General features: G+C 39.3%; 1 protein-coding gene across 2 annotated transcripts in view; it reads right to left on the bottom strand.

The window, feature by feature from the left end:
- Positions 1–15,382, bottom strand: part of PDS5A (PDS5 cohesin associated factor A) — a 77,790-nt gene extending 62,408 nt beyond the window's left edge. The window contains exons 1-2 of one of the 2 annotated variants that reach the window (XM_059844962.1): positions 15,183–15,382; positions 14,223–14,393 (exon numbers count right to left, since the gene is read on the bottom strand). In XM_059844962.1, coding sequence (XP_059700945.1) covers positions 14,223–14,393; positions 15,183–15,209 — 198 coding nt within the window. In that variant the 5' untranslated portion in view covers positions 15,210–15,382. The remainder of the gene's footprint in view (positions 1–14,222; positions 14,394–15,182) is intronic. The other variant, XM_059844963.1, reaches the window with a different exon arrangement.
- Between the last annotated feature and the right edge of the window lie 3,795 nt (positions 15,383–19,177).

Below are 19,177 nucleotides of genomic sequence, written 5' to 3'. Positions count from 1 at the left end.
AAGCATTCTGGCCAGGATTAAGAGAGCACAAGGTAAGTTTAGAGTAAAATAGGTATTAATCTCCATCGACCTTCCCACAAATGTACCTGAATTTATTTGTGCTGGTCAAACCTTTGAACATTTGATCCACTGGTCATGAGTGGCATCAGTTACTTACAGATTTTTTTCATATACTATCAAAGACTTGCCAGGTACATTACAGATTTTAGAATCAAGAGTCACTTCAGGTCTCCAGAATTTATATACAAACAAAAAGACTGAACTCCAGGAATCCCAATTTACTACTCAGGTGTGAATATATGTAAAGCATGCCCATGCATTCATTTCTCAAGCATTATTTTGAAGTTTTCTGAACTGAAGAGTACCAATAAGAGCTTACTTCAATAATAATATAAAATGAAACAACTAAACCAAACAAGCCACAAACTAAACGATGTAAGATGAAATCAAATTATTTCAAAGTAAGGATTTGTATAATCAAAATTATCTACATACAAAAGTTTTTGGCAACATTCCCACACTATTTTCACAGAAGTTTCCATATACAAACAAATTTCTACTAGAAAAGTAGGCAAAATTCAGCTCTAACATTAGCTCAAGTTTGGTAACTACAGATTTTTGATGCATATAACCACTAAAATACTGCAAACTCCTTGCACACCTAGACTCTAAGACGCATAAACAAAATTATGTTCAAACATATTTCAACAGCAGCTAGATTTTTGGGACTCCTATCAAGGAGTCCTTAATACGTTCTGCACAACTCTCAGGTCCTGAAGTGTAAAAAATATTACTTAAATGAGTTAAAGAAGAGCTCTTATTTTCTATGAATAATTCAGGAAGTGCTTCACGTGCAAGAGTAAACTTGGAGTCTATTCCTGCTATAAGCCCTGTGGAATATAAATAACTGGCTTTGATATGACACACACACAAAAAGAAGATTCTACTACTTGCATTTTATCAGTTCATGCTTGAGGGAGAAAGCTATTTATGGTGCCTAGCTGCTGGATAGTAAATTTTTTTTTTTTTGCATTATGTGTGATTATGTGTTAATAAAAGATTCATCTCTGTCTACATGTAGGTATGCATGCAGTCACTCCCCTACAGACCAACACATCCTGGAAGTTAGCACACATCTTTGTTTAAAGAATGACTACAGCAGGCATTAGGAAGGGAAAACACATTAAGAATCAGAGCCAGCACGAAGACAAATCTGTTTGCAAGCACTGGCCTGTACCACCTACTCTAGTTCAACTCACAGCACAAGACTCAGTAGTTTGGATACAGAACAGGAGACCAGTCTAAACATCACAGACTGCATCTCATAACCATAATACTGGTACAGAACTGAGAGCCATCATGCTTACGGAGGCCTGAAAAAACTCTGAAACCTCAAATTCCTTCTTTTGTACAAATAGGACAGACAATAAAAGAGAAAACCAAACAATCCTAGAGAAATAAGAGGTATTATCTAAGTATTTCTCTCTACTATTACTACATCAATTCTGAATTCAAATATAAAACCAATAAATTTTAAAAGCAATTATGTATTAGGATGAATGGTATCTCTTACTGCAGCTACTCAGCTAAACATTAGAAAATTCATTGTGGATTTCCCAACATTCATGCTTGTTCAAAATTACTGGTGCCAGCAAAATCCACACATCTGTGTATAAACACAGCACTGATCTCAATTGTTTGTAACCAGAGAACATTCCCCTCTGTTTCTTAGCTTCCTTTTTCAGACATGGAAGGCCAGTACATCATTCACTGCACTGAGATTTGCAGCCCCCTGAAACAAGTGACACACTTCATTTTGTTTACAGATACTGCCTCACAAATAGAGGGCGTGGAGAGGTGTTTGTAGAATTTCTTACGGTGTAGTTTCAGGCTGTGAGTCAACCCAAATCTGCCAGATCTGTCCCTCCATTATGCCAGCCCGTAAATGGCTGATAAGTGACACTACTGAAAAATCCCATTTTCTCAGATATATCTGCTTCTTGAACCAGCTCATTACACGGCTGTAAAAATGACAGGGGAGGGTGAGATTACTTCAGCCCAATCTCAGGGTGCAGTTTAATGACTTGGAAGTTGATTTAGTAAGGTCTAACTCAATGAACACAGCGTCCCCAATTCAGCTGTCACTGCAAGTAATAGTTCACCCCAGTATTATCACAGAGCTTCTACGAAAGCAAGGAGTGGGTAGTAGGTGACTGCACAAGTCATGCTGATCCAAATGAAAATTTACCTGGAAAAACTGCTTTTGAATTGGGTCAATTCTACAATCCAGCACCCTGCAAGCCACAGATACACCTGGATAGGCATGGGGAAAAATATGGCCCACAAGTAGCAAGAGTATTTAACTGGCTCAAAGTGCTGGCTTTGGTTGTTTGTGCTTCCATACACCAGGGTTTGATTGAGGGCAATCCTCCACCTACTGGCGTAACAACTCCACCATTTCCATTTTCCCCTCTTTCCCTACAGTCACTATGTACCTCTATTTTTTTACTTTTTCTCCTCTCACTCTTCACAAACTTCATTTGTCTCTATGACTTTAGGAGTGCTGGTGACTCAAATAAAGGAAAATTACTTTGAACCATTATTCTTCCTGAACAGCAGTGAAAATTAGAAACTGTAGCTTCAGTAGCAGCATCACACTAGAAGTACCTGAAAGTATTTATATACAACAATGCCAGGATGACAAGCTTCTCAAACACAATTCTGGCAGACTATAAAGAAAACTAGCCTTTTAAAATTATTTATTTTTAAGATAAACGAAATTGATTTAGACTATGTTAGTATACCCACTATGCAGGTCAGCTCAGATCACTAAACTGACTTGCAGTACTCTACAAAACTAACAAGTAATTTCTTAACTCCTCCACATTGTTACATTCTTGACAAAATTTTTTTCCCCACAACTTTGTTTTTGAGCAGAATATTGATAAAGATGATGAAAAATTGTGGGAAAACTCTCAATCCTCTAAAACCACCAACAACTAATATTGTTCTTATTTCTAAAATTTTGAGGCTAGTTTTAAAATGAATTTTCTGGGGATCCTGCAGCATGCCAGGCTTTTAACAAAGTGTTGAGAGACATCAATTCAGATTCCGCACAGAAACAAATGCATGACAGCTCTCACACATACAGACTGAAGTTGGAGTAACTCTGAGGAGTCTCAAGACTGTGAATTAGGGCACAGCTCCACAGTATAAATTCTCAGGAGGCAGAGCCTGTGAGATAGAGTCCCTCAAGGCGTTTCTCAAACCAGCTCTACTGCTAGATAAAAATCTAATGGTGAACTCCATCCTCACAGACATACACAGGCATCAGAAACCAGTTTTAGCATCAAACACGGAGTGACACAGAGCTCCAATTCTTGAACGACTATTCTTTAATCTACATAGCATATCTAACTCAGGCCAGAATGCTCCAATTTGCACAAGAATCTAAACTAAGAATAGTATCTAAAAATGTCAAAGTGAAACAAAATTAAATGGCAGCTCTTTAATCTGTAATCTGACTGAAGATGATTTAACCTTTAAAGGGAAACATAGGCTAGGACTGAAAGACTGTAACTTTGGAAAACATTACACACCACCCCCGCTTTCCCAGTTGAGATTTAGAAACACAGGCACTAACTTGGTTTTTACTCCCATTTCAAAGTGATTTTTTTTATTAATGGCTTATTAAGTTTTCTACTGACCTACTTCCAGTTCTATTAATGTGTATATATTCTACAAAGATATCGTTTTTGGTGAACCCTCCATTTCCTAAAGCAAAATTCTCATAGTTTTACAGCAGTCTAGACTACCAGTTTCAAAAGGAACAAAGCTGAAATCTTATTTCCAGATTTCCCAATTTCCCTTCAGCTACAGTTATGCCTATTTTCATATTCTACATACATTTTCTAAGAAAAAAATGTTACTAACAGGTCACAAATGCAACTACTAGACCTTCATTTAGTGACTTCACATGAGCAAAAATAGTACTTCTTGCCACTGATATTCCACTGGTAATAGCAGAGGAAGGAGCTTTTGAGATGGATTAGAATTTTTCAAGAATAATGACACATGCCAACTACATTTATAAAGGATGATTGAATTAGGCATTCAAATAAACATTCATTTTCCAGGAAAAAAGCTTTAAGTTGCCTTACATTCTTTATTTGCCTTCTAGATAAATGAATGTTAACTCTGCAGCACCTCATTTATGACAAACAAACACCTGCTAAACCTCACACATATAGGGCCACCTCTCACAGATCACTGAGTTGTTTTCAACCATCATAACAAAGTACAGAGTTTACCTGCTCTATTTTTGTTACTGCAACAGCTTAAGAATTAAACCTCCTTCCACATACTCCACAATACATTCTGCCATTGTGCAAACAAAGCAGCAAAATTCCTGAATTATTTCTCTTCATGACTTAATGTAAACAAAGCTTCTAAAAGAAAAATTTTATCCTTCATGACTGACAGGAATAAGGCCCAGAGAAAAGCACTGCAGTCAGAGTTCAGCGAGTATCAGGTTTTACTCTCTTAAATCACAAGAAAAGAACAATTTTTATATTCTACAGAATTTACTTTCAAATAATTCCCAAATAAATTATGAATAGTTTGATTAAATTTCAGTAATGAGTTTATTACAGAGACTCATTACTGCATTTGGATAATTAAGTACATGCATGTATTTTCAAATGGTACCAGGAAAAAAGCACAGCTAAAACACAAAATTATGCTAAAATAACAGGATTTACTATACTTTGACTACCCTATGGACCAAAAGACAGAGTAAAAATTTTAAGATGAAATATGCAACCACATCCTTCCTTACACTGAACTTGTAACAGAAGTCAATTAGCTTATTTTTTTCAAGGAACAACTTATTATAACCAATTTCTTTTCATATCCACATACAAATTGGCATAATTTGTAACACTTTATATTAAGCACTTCCTAAGTGTAACTACAGTTTCATTGCACACATTCTTCTTCAGCACTTTTACCACAACCCTGATTCTAGTCGCCAGAAAAACCCAAAGAAGGTAATTACATAAAAAACCACTATACAAAACATCAATTAAAGAACTTTCTGTTTGTCTCTTGAGATTTTAAACTACTTCTGAGTGATTTGGGTTGTGTTGGGTTTTCAGATTAGCTTTTTTTATTATTACTTTACTCTTTCAGTGATACCATATTGTATACGCAATTTTCATCAAGCTGATCATGGAACACAAGTTTCATATTCAGTTGTTAAAAGCAACCACTTTTAAGTTTAAAAACTAGTAATACTTTTTAATACCACGAACCACCCACTACCAATTTGTGGGTTAAGAGAGTATTAAAAAAGCATTATTTTCCCTGTTTATCTCCTGTACTGCTGCTATTTGAAACTAATTTTATCACAGGCAGCAAAATTGCCACTGGCTGGTTGCCAATAGATCTCTTCCCCACCACTCTCCTCTCAGAGAGCTGCTGCATCCCTTGCCTTGCTCTCATCCTCCTGCACTACCTGTCCACTTTCCTTTGGGTGCCCTGTCCAGAAAGCTGGGGGGGGGGGCAGCAGATCCCCTAAAACGTTTGAAACATCCATGAAATGATTAGTTGAATTTATTCCAGCTAGGATATGAGCTGCTGCCTTTTGAAATGTTTAACAGTGCTGGTCCATGTTCCTTTGTGTAAACAGAATTTGGATGTCTCTATTCTGTTCAGCAGCAATTAGACAAGTGTTCCATCTCTGAAACCTTTGTCCAACTGCCAGCAAGTTTTGAACTAATGTAACTTCAGGGAAGATCAGTAACCAAAAAATTAGACTTATTTCATTAGAAAATAGAGATAAAAACATTTTCCCAGGCAAAGTTCTATCACATATACAAAATAAACTGAGACACACAAATGTTTCCCCCCAGTTTTTGAGAGACTGATTTTTGGGTACTTAAAACAATAGTAGTACGATTTCCATAGTAAGCACAAGTTTAGAGCTGGTCTTTTGATGGGCTTTCACACTAGATGAACAGATAAAACAGTTTTAAAAAATATTGTAAAATAAATAAGATAAAACAGTTTTAAAAATATTGTGAAACTGCAGATGTTAAGCTACTTCCTCATGGTCAATCAGGCTATTTCCACAGAGAGCCATAAGAAAGAGAGATAACAATTGCAGAAGAAGGGGAATTCTTTAATGACTGCAAGCAAATTCTACTACTAAATACTACTAACTACTAATCTAACTACTTTATCTTTAAGCATGCGCATTTTTCAGGTGGTGTAGACATCAAAGAATAGTGTGTGGGAAAACTCCAGAAATACAAGACTTCTCCAAAATCCCTTTTAAAAAAATGTTCTTTCTCCTTCTCTTTCCTCTTCAATATCTGTTCAAAAATTATTGGCAAATAGAATAGACATGTCTCTTTAATGCTTATGAATGTATTTTGCCAGTACAAAACCTTTTCTCTGTTGCAACAGTTTGGAAAGTTTTGGTAAATCTCATGGAGAGAGATGTCACAATTTCTACCATTAGAAACTGAAGACAGGAGGCCTAAAATGCTAATGACTACCAAACTGTATTCCAGTAAAACGTGACAGGCTGTACTCATGGAAGACAATAGAGTACCATTAAGATTAGGTAATATAACTGAACAACTAGAAAGAAACAGGAAATCACGCGAGGGTAAGACATTAAAAAAGCTGATCAGCCTTCACAGTAAATTTGAAAGCAAAACTGATCCTAACACTGACGCTCTGACACCTCCAACAGCTAAGTATGTACCTTCAGTCTCGCACAAGTAAAATGTATGTTTAGAATATCGCCATGCTATTCAGGTACCAGAAAGTTTTCCATCTTCATTCCTGAGCAGCAACTACATTGTGCCAATTTTATCTTTGTTTCTCCTTAGCAGTATTTCATCATGCTTAAGAGATCTTTACAACAGCCAAATTCTGATGTCAGCACAGCAGAGGGAATACGGTTCATTAGTTTACTGCAGCTGCAAAGCCAGCAAAACACACATTGCTTTGAGTAACACCAATAATAAGCATGTGTTTTAGATTTCTAGGTAACAATGGTGATTAACAAGATATTCCAGTCTGGGAAAAAACCTCCAGATACAAACAATGTTTAACATAGACTGGGGACTATGGAAAAGTCTGGTTTCTTTACCAAAATGGCTAAACGGCCATAGTATATACAGTGAACCAAAGATCTGCTAATTATTTTGTCTGTTGTTTTTTCTCTCTTCTCTCTTTATCATAGCAGGAGATGCACATTGACATTAAGCAGACAAAATAAATATGAAGTGATTCAAGTAGACAAGGTAGAAAAGTAACCACATATATATGTCTGATTTCCCTTTCTATCAGTCATCTCCATATTTCCATCTGCAAGCCCAGGGATAGTTTTTCTTTCACTTCATATCACTAGTAAGAGAATAACACTTCCTTTATGAGTCTTTGACCACAGTTAAAGCTCCTGCTGTTTTGCAAACTACAACAAACAAAGTCCTCATACGAATGCAGTATGTCACAAATTTTGTATCCAAACTTTATTTAAAATATTTAAATTCACAAAAAGTCTTCCATGTTGTACCATAAAAATACATACTGACTTGCATATCCACCTAAAGTGATTTATATGACTAAATCATGTCACTCATACTGAAGACAACATCAGTAGAGCTCTGGTCTGTCACAGACTTCCAGTATGCCCCTAAGTAATATTTAGCATTCAATAGTTTGTTTCAATTTTAGAAGAGGGGGACAAACTCAGAAATTTGTCATTTATTATTATCACAACAACTCTTAATCATCTCTTTTCCAAGGTAAATTATCCTGTACTTCTCAAACTTCTAGTCAGTCTTTGTAATACCAATGTTAATATAGTACTTGGTAAGATCACACACACACACAAAAGGAAACACCACAATCAAAATCCTGAAGCCATTACTTGGTTCCACTCACATTAAAAAACTTGTTCTGGAGTTAATCAAGGTTATTTAGTAGAGAAGTATTGCTCAAAGACCACCTTTCTTATTTATCAAAAATGGAATACTGTAACTGAAGGAAAATACTTGAAGAAAATTAATATTCTGTACTGTATTTTGAAATGGTAAAGTCTGAAGATTTGCATGCCAGCCTCCCACCTATTACAAAGTTACTATAAAATGCTTGCAAAACAACCTGTAAACAGTTTTCACAGAAAACATTTAGTAATTTTCTGGGGTTTTTAAGAGATATGATAAGGCCTCGTTTACAGAAGCCCTGGGCACTCAGAAATGTAGCTAAAATCTAAGAAACTTTCAGTCTGAACATATAAAGTACAAAAGAATACACTTCACTTCAGAAGACACAATTTAGAAATACCAAATCAGACATATGAAGCCAGCTTGTCTTTCTGGTATTAGGATTTGGTTTCTTCCTTTTCAGTAACTCTTCAGTTCCCCATCTCTTAACTGTGATTATCATCATGCCTCACAAACCTCAAGCATTAGCATAAGATTAAAAAAATCTTTGAAGCTTATAATAGAATAAATAAGGGCATAAAGACTTCTGAACTAGTCTGCTCTTTTCAGCGGTCAGACATCAGAAGTTATCATTTCTAATTCAGCAACCTTTTGGGTTTCCCCCCCTTTCAAATGGGGGCTTTTTTTCCTTTTCACAATACATTTAACTTGGTGTTGCTGGGATACCATTAGAATAATATTGTACATGTGAAATTGCCATTAATTACTGACGCACTTGTAACAAAAGAAAATTATCAGATACAAAAACAAAGGGTATCATCATCAATCAGTTTGAAATTCAGTAACATCTGGGTGAACTTCGTAAGCCCACATGGTCTGTTCCTCTAAGGCCTGAAAAAACTGGGACATTTACAAAGCAATTGGTTAATATTCCATTTGGAAAAAAAAAAAATCAGAACACAATTTCTTCTTCTCTGACTAGTGGCCTGTCCTAGTTAATGAAAAACTTGATTGTTACAAGACTCAAACTAATTAAAAAGATTAAACTATGAGCAAAATCAAATTAAAAATTTGGCTTTAGGCTTATGTGGCCAGCAATAGCTCAAGAACATTGCAACTTCAGTTTGCAGTTAAATACAATTAATGGAAGTTTAACATTATTAGAATAATTAACTGTGGATCATTTCTGTAACCTGGCTGTATGACCTCCAGAAAATTACTTAAAATTTTTAAATATAAGCATGTAAATACATGCAAGTCACCCCTGTCATACAAGACTTGCCAGCAAAGAGCATTTATTAGTTAATATACTATCCAACCTACTTACTATGTACATACCTTCTCCTCTCAAACATACCAAATTCTTGTGGGTGACACAACAGATTTACTTCTATCAGATGACATTTTAATTTGTATTTTCTAGTATTGTTTAATATAACTTCCTAGGTAAAATCCAGGTCAGATCAAAGGCCCATCTAACTCCACAACCACAGAGAACAGCCATTAACTTACGCAGAAATATCAGGTTTAGTTAAGAGAAACTTTTTTTCCACTGACAGCCTATTCCAAAACATTTAAATAGCATCAAGCAACCTTTCTCAATTTTAACATGATGTAACAGATGCCTAAAACTACCTGTGCATGATATGACAAATTGTTAGCATTACGTATTTCTAGTGGTATGGAAACACAACAGGCCAAACTACAAAACTACAAAGGGGCCAGTATCCGATAACCAGAGGAAGACACAGAAAGACAGTGGAAAGAAGGAGAGGGAGGGTGCTTGTTTCCTTCTCGCACAAATACATATAATCACTAAGAAATGCCAAGGGACAAGATGGGGAAGACCTCAAGGCACACCTGGAGTGCTAACTTCCCCAGATGATCATAAGCTAGGCCTCGGGGTGGGCATGGCAGGGGAAGAATTAGAGGATGAAAGGGTGTGGGGGGCATTGAAATCAAATGCAACTTTCACAGCAAATGCCTTGCCTGTCACCATGGAAAAAAGAATAAAACTATTGGACTGACTGAAAAACAAAAGGACAATCATTCCCCCAGAAAATCCAAACCCCCACAAAACAAAAACCAGAATCCTAACCCAGCCATGATACAGAACTTTATTTCCCTCGCTAAATTCTAACCTATAAAACTTAATTTCACAGAAACCTATTTAAACCCTGTGTTAAACCTTTGTTTAAAATGTCTATGCTGAAATAAATGTATTGCTTCTTTTCATTTGAAAAGTTTCAGAAAATTTTTTTTTACTTGTGTATATTTAGTGTCTGTTTAAATGTTTCATGTATTTGTGTTTACACTGATATGTCAAGGTAAAAGAAAATGCTGCACTGTAAGAAAATGCTTACACTGCAAGGTAAAAGAAAATATTGTAAGTATTTTCTTTTTGTCTACAGACTTTGTCTACGGTCTTACACTTTACCAAACTGTACAGTTTTTAGTACAAAGCTTTATCTGAACTCACCATCATGAATTCTGTCTTTTACATTAAAAACTCCAGCAGGCATGATGGCTTTCCAGAAACAATGTAAATGTCCCCATCTCTTCTCAAAAGAAAACATTTGCTAACTTTAACATTCGAATTGACTCTGAGGCTCCTTCAACACTCCAAGGCAGGACTGCCACAAAAAGAAGTTGGTTTTGCCCTGTGCCAGCCCAAGTATTTGTGAGTTTTCCTGATAAATTACATGAGAAAAGGGTTCAGGTTAAAATTAACTTAGTTGGAGAGGGTTGGGTGTTCTGTTGTTGGTTGGAGTTTTTTGCCCTGATAAGTTTTAACACGGTCAACCCTTCCATTTTGGTGCGCAGCAAACCAAAATGCTTGTAAAGAAGGTACAGAACAGAGGATGGGACAAGCACAAGAGAGCCCCACGTATTTCAGCAGATCTGGCTTTGCCTACAAGGGCTGTTTATGTCAGTCACTGAGAAAATCTGTCTCTATGCATTTTGGATTGATGGGGCTATTTGTAATGTTTCTGACAATTAAATACACTACTATTAATCTTACTCATAATGACTAAAAATGTTTTATATCAATGATATTTTATCATTCTCTTGTGATCAAAGTTATAGCTGAGATTTAATAGTTTACTGACAACAATATACAATTCTGCAGTTTAACATGGCAGTAAAATACAGTCAATTTTGAAAAAAATTTAATAGTCATAAAGAGGCTTTGCAGCAAAGCCAATGCCAAGATTCTAAAACTTCTTTCAATCCTCAACTATCTTATGGAAAGAAATATAATATTGCTAACAAAATTGCTCTCAATTTTTATTTAGGTCCTGGTTTGATCTTGGAACTGAAGGAGGGCTTCTTGGGTGCCTTACAATTGTTTGCCTTCTTCCCCTTCTATCACTTGGTTATGTCAAAGTTACCATCCCCCTTTAAATGCCTTACCCAAATTGTCAAGCATCTGACTTGCAGCTCTAAAATCAATCCCTACATAACCTGAACATCTGCCCTGTAAAGAGAAAAACTGACCTAAAAAAAAATTATCTCGTAGTCAAAAGTACGGTAAACCTCAACACTCTGCTACATGCTAGCTGCCTAGTTTGGTTAAACTTCCTTGGATCTATTGAATGGACACTTGACCCCAGCCACAGCACACCAGTTAAAATCAGTTCCTCAACAGCTGAAACTATACATCACATACTGTCCCACTCTAAGAAGGCACCAAATCATCAATGTAATCTAACACTCCAGAACCTATCTTTGACTCCATTAAGCACCTGATGAACTTATGTTTCATTTGCTATACATATGCAATCCTGACACATTTCCTTTCTACATCCCTCAAAAGATGCATGCTCATTTTAAAATTCTCAAGATTTTCATTTTCAGGACAATAATAATGTTATCATACAGACATATCAAAACACTTTAAAAGTATCTGGCCTACATTTTATTACCCACAACCCCAAGCAGAAGGAGGGAATGGATATAAAAACATTCTTTTTAAAAGTCCTTGGCACAAAAGCTGCTGCTCAGGCACTCTGGGACAGGTGCCCAGAACGTCTCAAGTTCCAATAATAAGAAAAGCTTTCATTAGAAGAGGTCTGGACAAAAAAATACAGATACAATACCAGAAAACTTGCTAATAAGGACACAAATTTGTAACCAGTTAAGTTGACCATGACTTCAACAAGCTAAAAGAACAAAAATTTGCAGGAACTGATCCACATCCTGGTGGTCAAAACTCTAAGTTGCAGGTTTTCTGTAAGAAACACCTTCTGTAAGAGCATCTTTGGCTGACACATGGTCAAGAAGACAAAAATCTACAGTTTCAAGAACTGATTCATGCCTGAGTTGGTACATTCTGTTAAAGCTGGCTTTTATCATTAAGTCACATTTAAAGTTCTGGAAAGTTATCTTTTGAAGAAAACTTGAACAAATTTAACAAAAGTTTTTCAAGCATTTCTATCCTAAGCACAGCATCATCATAATAGTCCACATTCCAAAATTAATTTGCTTTTGTAAATTAAGTTGATATAAAGAAGCTTGGACTTCATAAAGAACATACACATTATATAAAATCATAAAGAAAAATTTACTCGTTGGTTTAGTTCTAGAATGTACAGTACTTCCCATTTTCTTGATGCTTCAGTAAAGCCCATACCTGACAAAAAAAATTCCTCTAACTCAGATTAAACAGTACCAATACAGTAAGTAAAAAATCTTTCTCTGTCATTTCAGACAGAAAAAGAATGTCAGTAGGTGCAGTAGCAAAGTATTTGTTTCCATTTGAAGGTACTCTCAAATTTTTTGGCTGTCTGAATTCCGTAACAATAATTCATTAAAAAACAACAGAAAAAAATTCTGCTCTTAGCCTGGAAATTATGTCTAATACACACACACACAAACATGTGAATTCAGTAAAACATGTATACATGATTTTGAAGCTCCATTATTCCTATTACATAGGAATTACATAGTTCACCATTCCAAGTCCACTAACTGGGACAAAATAAAATACCTGTTTCAAGGATCAGCTCAAAACTGCATTCCTCTACATCCCACAGACTTTAATCTGAGGTATCTGTCTAAACAGTCACAACTCTAGTATCGTCTCCTGTAACTGGCAATATTCCACTGCAGTTTTGAAAATACTAGGCCAAACTTGTCCATTCAATAATTTTCAAAACTGTAAATGGACAACAAGGCTCATTTTCGAAAAAAAACCACTGATAGGTGCCTTGCTGCTTAAAAAACAAAGCACAAAGCCTATGTTCCCCTCACATTTATAGCAAAGAAAACTTTTCCATGTACTAACTGACCAGTCCAGACCATGATTTCTATTTTTCAGTCTTTGTGGAGTCACTGCTATCATAGGAAACAGATTATCAGATGATAGAATGTTTCACATCTCTAAAAAATATTACTCCACCCTGGGCATAGGACCAAATCCTAGGTTACAAAAACCTTTGGTCCAAAGACCATGGTGTTAACAAACGAGCTGTGTCAATATTTGATCAATGCTCAACTTAATTCTCTATTTTCAGCATAGACTTAAGAAATAATCCTACTGTAGCACAGTAACATTTAATTTTTTATCCACTGGAAGAAGGCATTAATAAAGTAAAAAAGAGGAAAAACTCGCACTCCCCCAGGATGCTGTCAAACAAGCAGAGAGGATGCTCCTCTAACAATCCCTTTCGCTCGAGAAAATCTAGCAATTTTGTCAATTATATTCAATAGGAAAAAAGCAGTATGCATTACACTAAGTTAAAAAATCTGAGGCAGGTTTTACATTTGAAACTATTTCGAAACTCCATCCATAAACTCCAGAAATTAAGCTTTATTTTCAACAAACAGTGTGATCTTTTCAATCAAAAATACCCCTATGTAGGCCTACTTGTTTCCTCCACTCAACTATACTTTCTTCAAATGCCGGAACCCAAAACACCACCTAGCTTGCCAAAAAATTTTGCTAGCATATCCTGTAATTACTACTTGTGATTCCACTTCAGACCTCTCCTCTAAACTGTGGATATGTTTCATGTACAAATTAGCAGTTAATGTTTCAATTCCAGCATTGAGAGAATGCACAAGAGAACAGTAATATATCACAAAAAATGGGAAAAATGGGTCCTCCACTTTTAAGGAAAAACAATGAAGTCATATTCCCTTAAAGGTCTGCAGGCAGGAAGGACAACAAAACTCTGGCAATTCTCCATTCCAGTGATAAAATGTTTACATTAACAAGCAAAAGTTTCAGAGAAGGGGATGGTGGTCAGAATTGCTCACCTTTAACCGTTTAACCACCTCATCGTTGGTAATTTTGTCCGTAATCTCCTTCACTCCAGGAGGATAGTAGATGATTTTACCGTCGGCAGCAGGTTTTGGTTGGGTAGCAGGGAAGTCCATCCTGGCGCTGCTGGTTATAAACTTTCCTTCTCCACAGTCCTCTACCGGCCTCTATCGGTCAGAAAACAAAAGTTCAGCAGAAAAGAAACGACTTTCTAACCCTCTTTTTCCATTCCTCACCCTCAATTCGCTGAAGGCCCCGGCTATCGCCCCGCCGGCCGCGCCCCCCAGCGCTGCCCCCGCCGCATCCCGGCGGGAGCGAGGCCCGGCCCGCCGCCGCTCCCCGCGACTCGGGCCTCTCCGCTCCCCTCCGGCGCCTCCTTTCATTGCGGGGCTGCTCCAGCCCAACACTGTTAGTTCGCAGCCGACGGTTTTACAATGAAATTTGGGGCCCAATCTAGGGACACCCCGCGGCCGAGGGCCCCTTACGGCCCGAGGGGTGGGCCGGGGACGCCGTTCCGGCCCCAGGCGGTGGTTCAGAGCCAACACACCGGCCCCGGAGCCGGGAGACGAGGCCTAAACAGTTAGGCCTCAAAACTATCGGGAGGCAGAGAAGCCAACAGGAGAGGGGGAGGGAGGGAGGAAAGGAGGGAGGCGGCGGCGAGCGCAAACAAAACCCCCCGGCGACCCCCCATTCCCTCAGAGCCCCCCACCCGCCCTCCCGCGCCTCCAGGAGCCCCCCCGGGGAGGGGGCCCGGCCACTCGCCACTTTCCATTTGTTCCCGCAACTTCATGTCCCCTCAGCCCTCGCCCCGCACCCCCCCCCACCCGCCCCGCCGCCCCGCATTCGGCCGGGCCCACAAAGAGCCCCCCGCAGCCCCGGCTCCGCGCACACACCCCCGCGGCCGTGGGCAGCGGGGAACGAGCACGGAGGGAAGCGGGACCCGGAGCCGCCTTTACCTCATGCAGCTCCGGAAGGTGCAGCATTGAGCAGCCTCCGTGCCGGGTGGTGCTCGCCGCTCCGCCGCCACCCCGCCGGCCGCTGCCCTAGGCGCTCCCGCCGCCTCCTGCTCCGCGGCGCGGCAGCTCCTGCTCGGGAGCGCTGGCTGGGGGAGGGGGAGCGGCTCGGTGGCGGCAGCAGCGGCGGCGGCGGCCGGGAGAGGGGGAGGCTCGGGCGGAGCGTGCGCCGCGGGGACCCAGCGCCGCTCTCCGCCCGCCCAGGGAAGCGCAGCCCGGGAGGAGCCTCCGCGCCGCCCCCGCCCCTTCCCCTTCCCCTGCCCGCCCGCGGCCGGCGGCGACGCCCCGCCAGGAGCCCCCAGCCCCCGCGCCGGGCAGAGGGCGAGGCCGCCCAGGAAGTCTGGCGCCGCGCGGAGCTCTGCGCAGGGTGTCGGGCAGTGCCGGGCGCGGGCAGCGCAGCGCAGCCTCAGCTTGGCGCCTAAAGCCCCGGAGCGGCCGGGTCGGGCAGACTCCTTCGGGGCGGCGAGGGCACGGCTGGCGCCGAGCGGCGATGCCCGGCTACCGGCAGTGTCAGCGAGCGAGCCTGCGGGTTCCTGGCTGCAGGGCAGGAAGGCGAGAGTTACTTTGCTGCTTCCTTACGGAGCCCGGGCCGCTCATGGCTGCGCGGGCTCGTCTGGCCGGTCCCTTAGGCATCTGGGGCCTGGTCAGCGTGATAGAGAAGACAGTGTGCACAAGCGGTGTGTGGGGTGGCACGGAGAGTGCGGTGGCAGGAGAGAGTGAGCAGTCCTTCTTCAGGCAGGTGAGGGTAAAGGGCAGTGTCGACACTTTGGTTATAAATCTTAAGGAGAAACTTGAATATGTAAACCAAAGGAGCCCTCGCCAGCCAACTCAGGAAATCCTTCCGTGCAAAATGTCTTTGTAATTTAATATTCATATTGCCAAGAGATGGGGTATGTCTGGAAAGTCAATAGCAAAGTGGGATAAATCTGTCTGGTTTGAATCTGCAGTATGTACCCTGTCTGAAGTGTAGGTGGCTATGAAATGTTTTCTAGATGCCCGTACTGCTCAGAGAAGGTATGTGACAGCTGAAAGATGACTTCTAGCTGATCAAGACTAATTTCGTGTCTTCAGCTGTTATTTTTGTTATTCAAACTAGCTAAAAGTATTATTTTTCTTTATTTTGGAAATCTCTAATGAATTTTCTTTAGAGCAAATTGAAGGTAGGAGGTCAGGACCAGCCTCCATGGGGGGGATATTGCTCTCTATGGGGGTTGCACGGGTAGCTAGGCACAGCAGCATGGTGGCTAGCATGGCCCGACAGTGGTGAAGGAAAGATGCAGGAGGGTGAGGAGATGAGAAAGGGGTAAGTAAGATTATGGTGAAGTATGCCAAATTCCAGCTTTATAAGATGTGGGTGGAAATTGTACAAAGACTGAGAAGCTCTTTGGAACTTTGGGTGTAATAGCATGTGAGTAGGAAATTGCTCTCCTGCACTTGTGTTCCTTGTCTCCCTGCAGTGTTGTCCTAGGGGAGTTAAAGCCTTGAATGTCCACAGCCACTATGAAACCAGCTTGGAAGGATTATAGAGAAAGTAACTGAGAGTTGCAATGAACACTTGGAGGATCTCAGACACTGATTTTGAAATTTAGAAGGCTGTCATCAGACCAGGCATTTAAATCTGGCTGTGGATCCAGACTTAGATGAAATTATTCTCTCCAAGCTTAAGGATCAATGGATTTGGGCATTCACAATAGACAGGTGACCCTAAGGTTGTACTGATTTTAGTAAATAAGTAAAGCCAATTCAAAGCATGTAATCTTTTTCCCAAATTTAAACTAAAGGGGCATTTAGATTTGCCTTAACGTTGAAGTACTCAGACTAGCTATCAACTTTAATTTGTTGTCAATCAAATAGGATGCAGTGTCAGAACTAATATACATTGAACACATTTGGGTCTTCTATCCTTAAATTTGTTACATAAGGTATTTCCTTCTCCAGTCAAATTACTAATATAAACCATTTGGTGTAGGTTCCTTATTTTTAATACACTTAGCATAATAAATTAGAAACAAATCCTAGAAGATTATTCTGTAACTAAATAAAGTATATATCAAAAACTATATGAGCTCATTTCAGTTTAAATAGAAAAAGATAGAATCTAAGTCAGTAAAAATAATGCAAGAAATAAATTTAAAGAGTCTGTTGCTAAGGTTTTTTTCATGAACCAAATATAAAGCTAGAAAGATGTTAGGCTGAGTCTTCTTTGGGCAGAATTGAAGTACTACAGGTTTTGCATTCCAGAAATTTCACCTAAGTCTCTGAACTTCATGGATTTTAATATTTGTTTTCAAATATTCTTTAGCTGTTATTGAAAAGCACTGTTTTCTGTATATCATTAGTGTGATCTACAATATCATAAGTTCTTGTAGTAACAAGGTTTTTTTTTCAAGCTTACACTGTCTTTACTTAGAGTTGTTTATACAATGGGTTGTGAGGTAGGACTAAGAATGTAATGGTCAAGGGCTACTCTCCCACAACTTGCTTTTAGTCTAAGTTAAGGACAAACACAGTGCAAAGCCTCTAGTATGCACTTCTAATCACTTTTATTTTTCACCAAAGAATAAGATAAAGTCTTGCATTGTAAGGAATATTTACATTGAAGGTAGCATGTAGTTAGACAAGGCAATTCAAAGATCTGACTTCAGAGTGCCAGGCAAGGTTTGCTCATTCAATTAAAATTCTGTTTCATCTTATGCAAGTTCTTCGTCAATCCCCACACTGAAGTTCTCTTGGTTGTGGACCAAGACCTCTCTGACTTCTTGCAGATTTCAGATAAACAGTGAAGTTAGAATAACACAGAAAGTCTTGAAAGGCATCAGTGGAAGGCTGACTATCAAGGACTTCACACAAGATTCCTGCTTTTAGGGGTAATGAGTGATTAGTCAGCAGTATGTTAGCCAGATTTGTAGTGTTTTGAGTGTCTTGGACAAATCATATCAGCAAAGTGGCTGAGAGGAGTGGTTGCAAATTCTGTGATCATGGGCTGATTAGGCAGTGGTTCTATCTTTTCTCAGAAGAGAAGCAGTGGGATTTGCACTTCTGCACTAAATTTGAAATTTTAAAGGGCTAAAACGGAGCATGTAGTTCTGATATCACACCCAATTAAGGGATGTATGAATGAAAACTTAACTGCCAATTAGCTTGAATATATACATGGCATTTTCAGAATGTAAAAACATAAAAGGTTTAGATAATCTGACCTGTGGTACTTCTTAATCTCAATAGTCCTGAAATCTGCTCTTATCAGATACAATTACAGCAGCTAGTGTCTGGTTTGTTGCTTTTGCTTGTTTGACCTTCACCCTTCTAATTTCAGCAAGCAGCTGAGATCTGACTTGGACTGTGCTTGTTCAGCTGTAGCCAGGTTCACATGATCCCTTGGGTTTTACTGGATGGCTCTGTCTAATAACATGACTGAGTCCTTTAGTCTTTACCCAGATTTTACTGTTTGCATCAGAATTTTATTACCTTCACTCACATTACTTATACTGGAATGTATTTGCTCCGATCTGCTCTTGTTTGTTTTGATTATATTTTAGACTACGATTGCAAGTGTTATTCATAAACAAACTGAAATAAAGGGTGCCAAACACCTGTGGGGCAACCTTGTGAGGTGCTTCTTTCTTTGTATTGTGATAGGACAGGTTCAAGGAAAGGATCAAGAAAGGAAAAATGTGTTTTTACTGGTAGGGAAAATAATGCAGCATGGGGTTTTCAGAACAAAACACTTTTTGGGTGAAACAGAAGAGAGTAAGAGGTGATTACTTGAAGCACAGAAAATCCTTTAATTCATGTTGATTAAATTAAGCTATGCTCACATGTTTCCAGGAGCTGCTTAGTGGTTCTCCTCAGGTCTTTATTAATACAGTAAACACGGATAGTAGCAATGACTAAGAAGTAACCAGTGACATTAAGACATGACACTGTGTTTTGAACTG

This window comes from Haemorhous mexicanus, chromosome 4 (assembly GCF_027477595.1).
Source record: "Haemorhous mexicanus isolate bHaeMex1 chromosome 4, bHaeMex1.pri, whole genome shotgun sequence".
Lineage (NCBI taxonomy): Eukaryota > Metazoa > Chordata > Aves > Passeriformes > Fringillidae > Haemorhous > Haemorhous mexicanus.
Note: the sequence above shows the minus strand (reverse complement) of the source record. Positions and strands in the feature narration are given on the sequence as shown.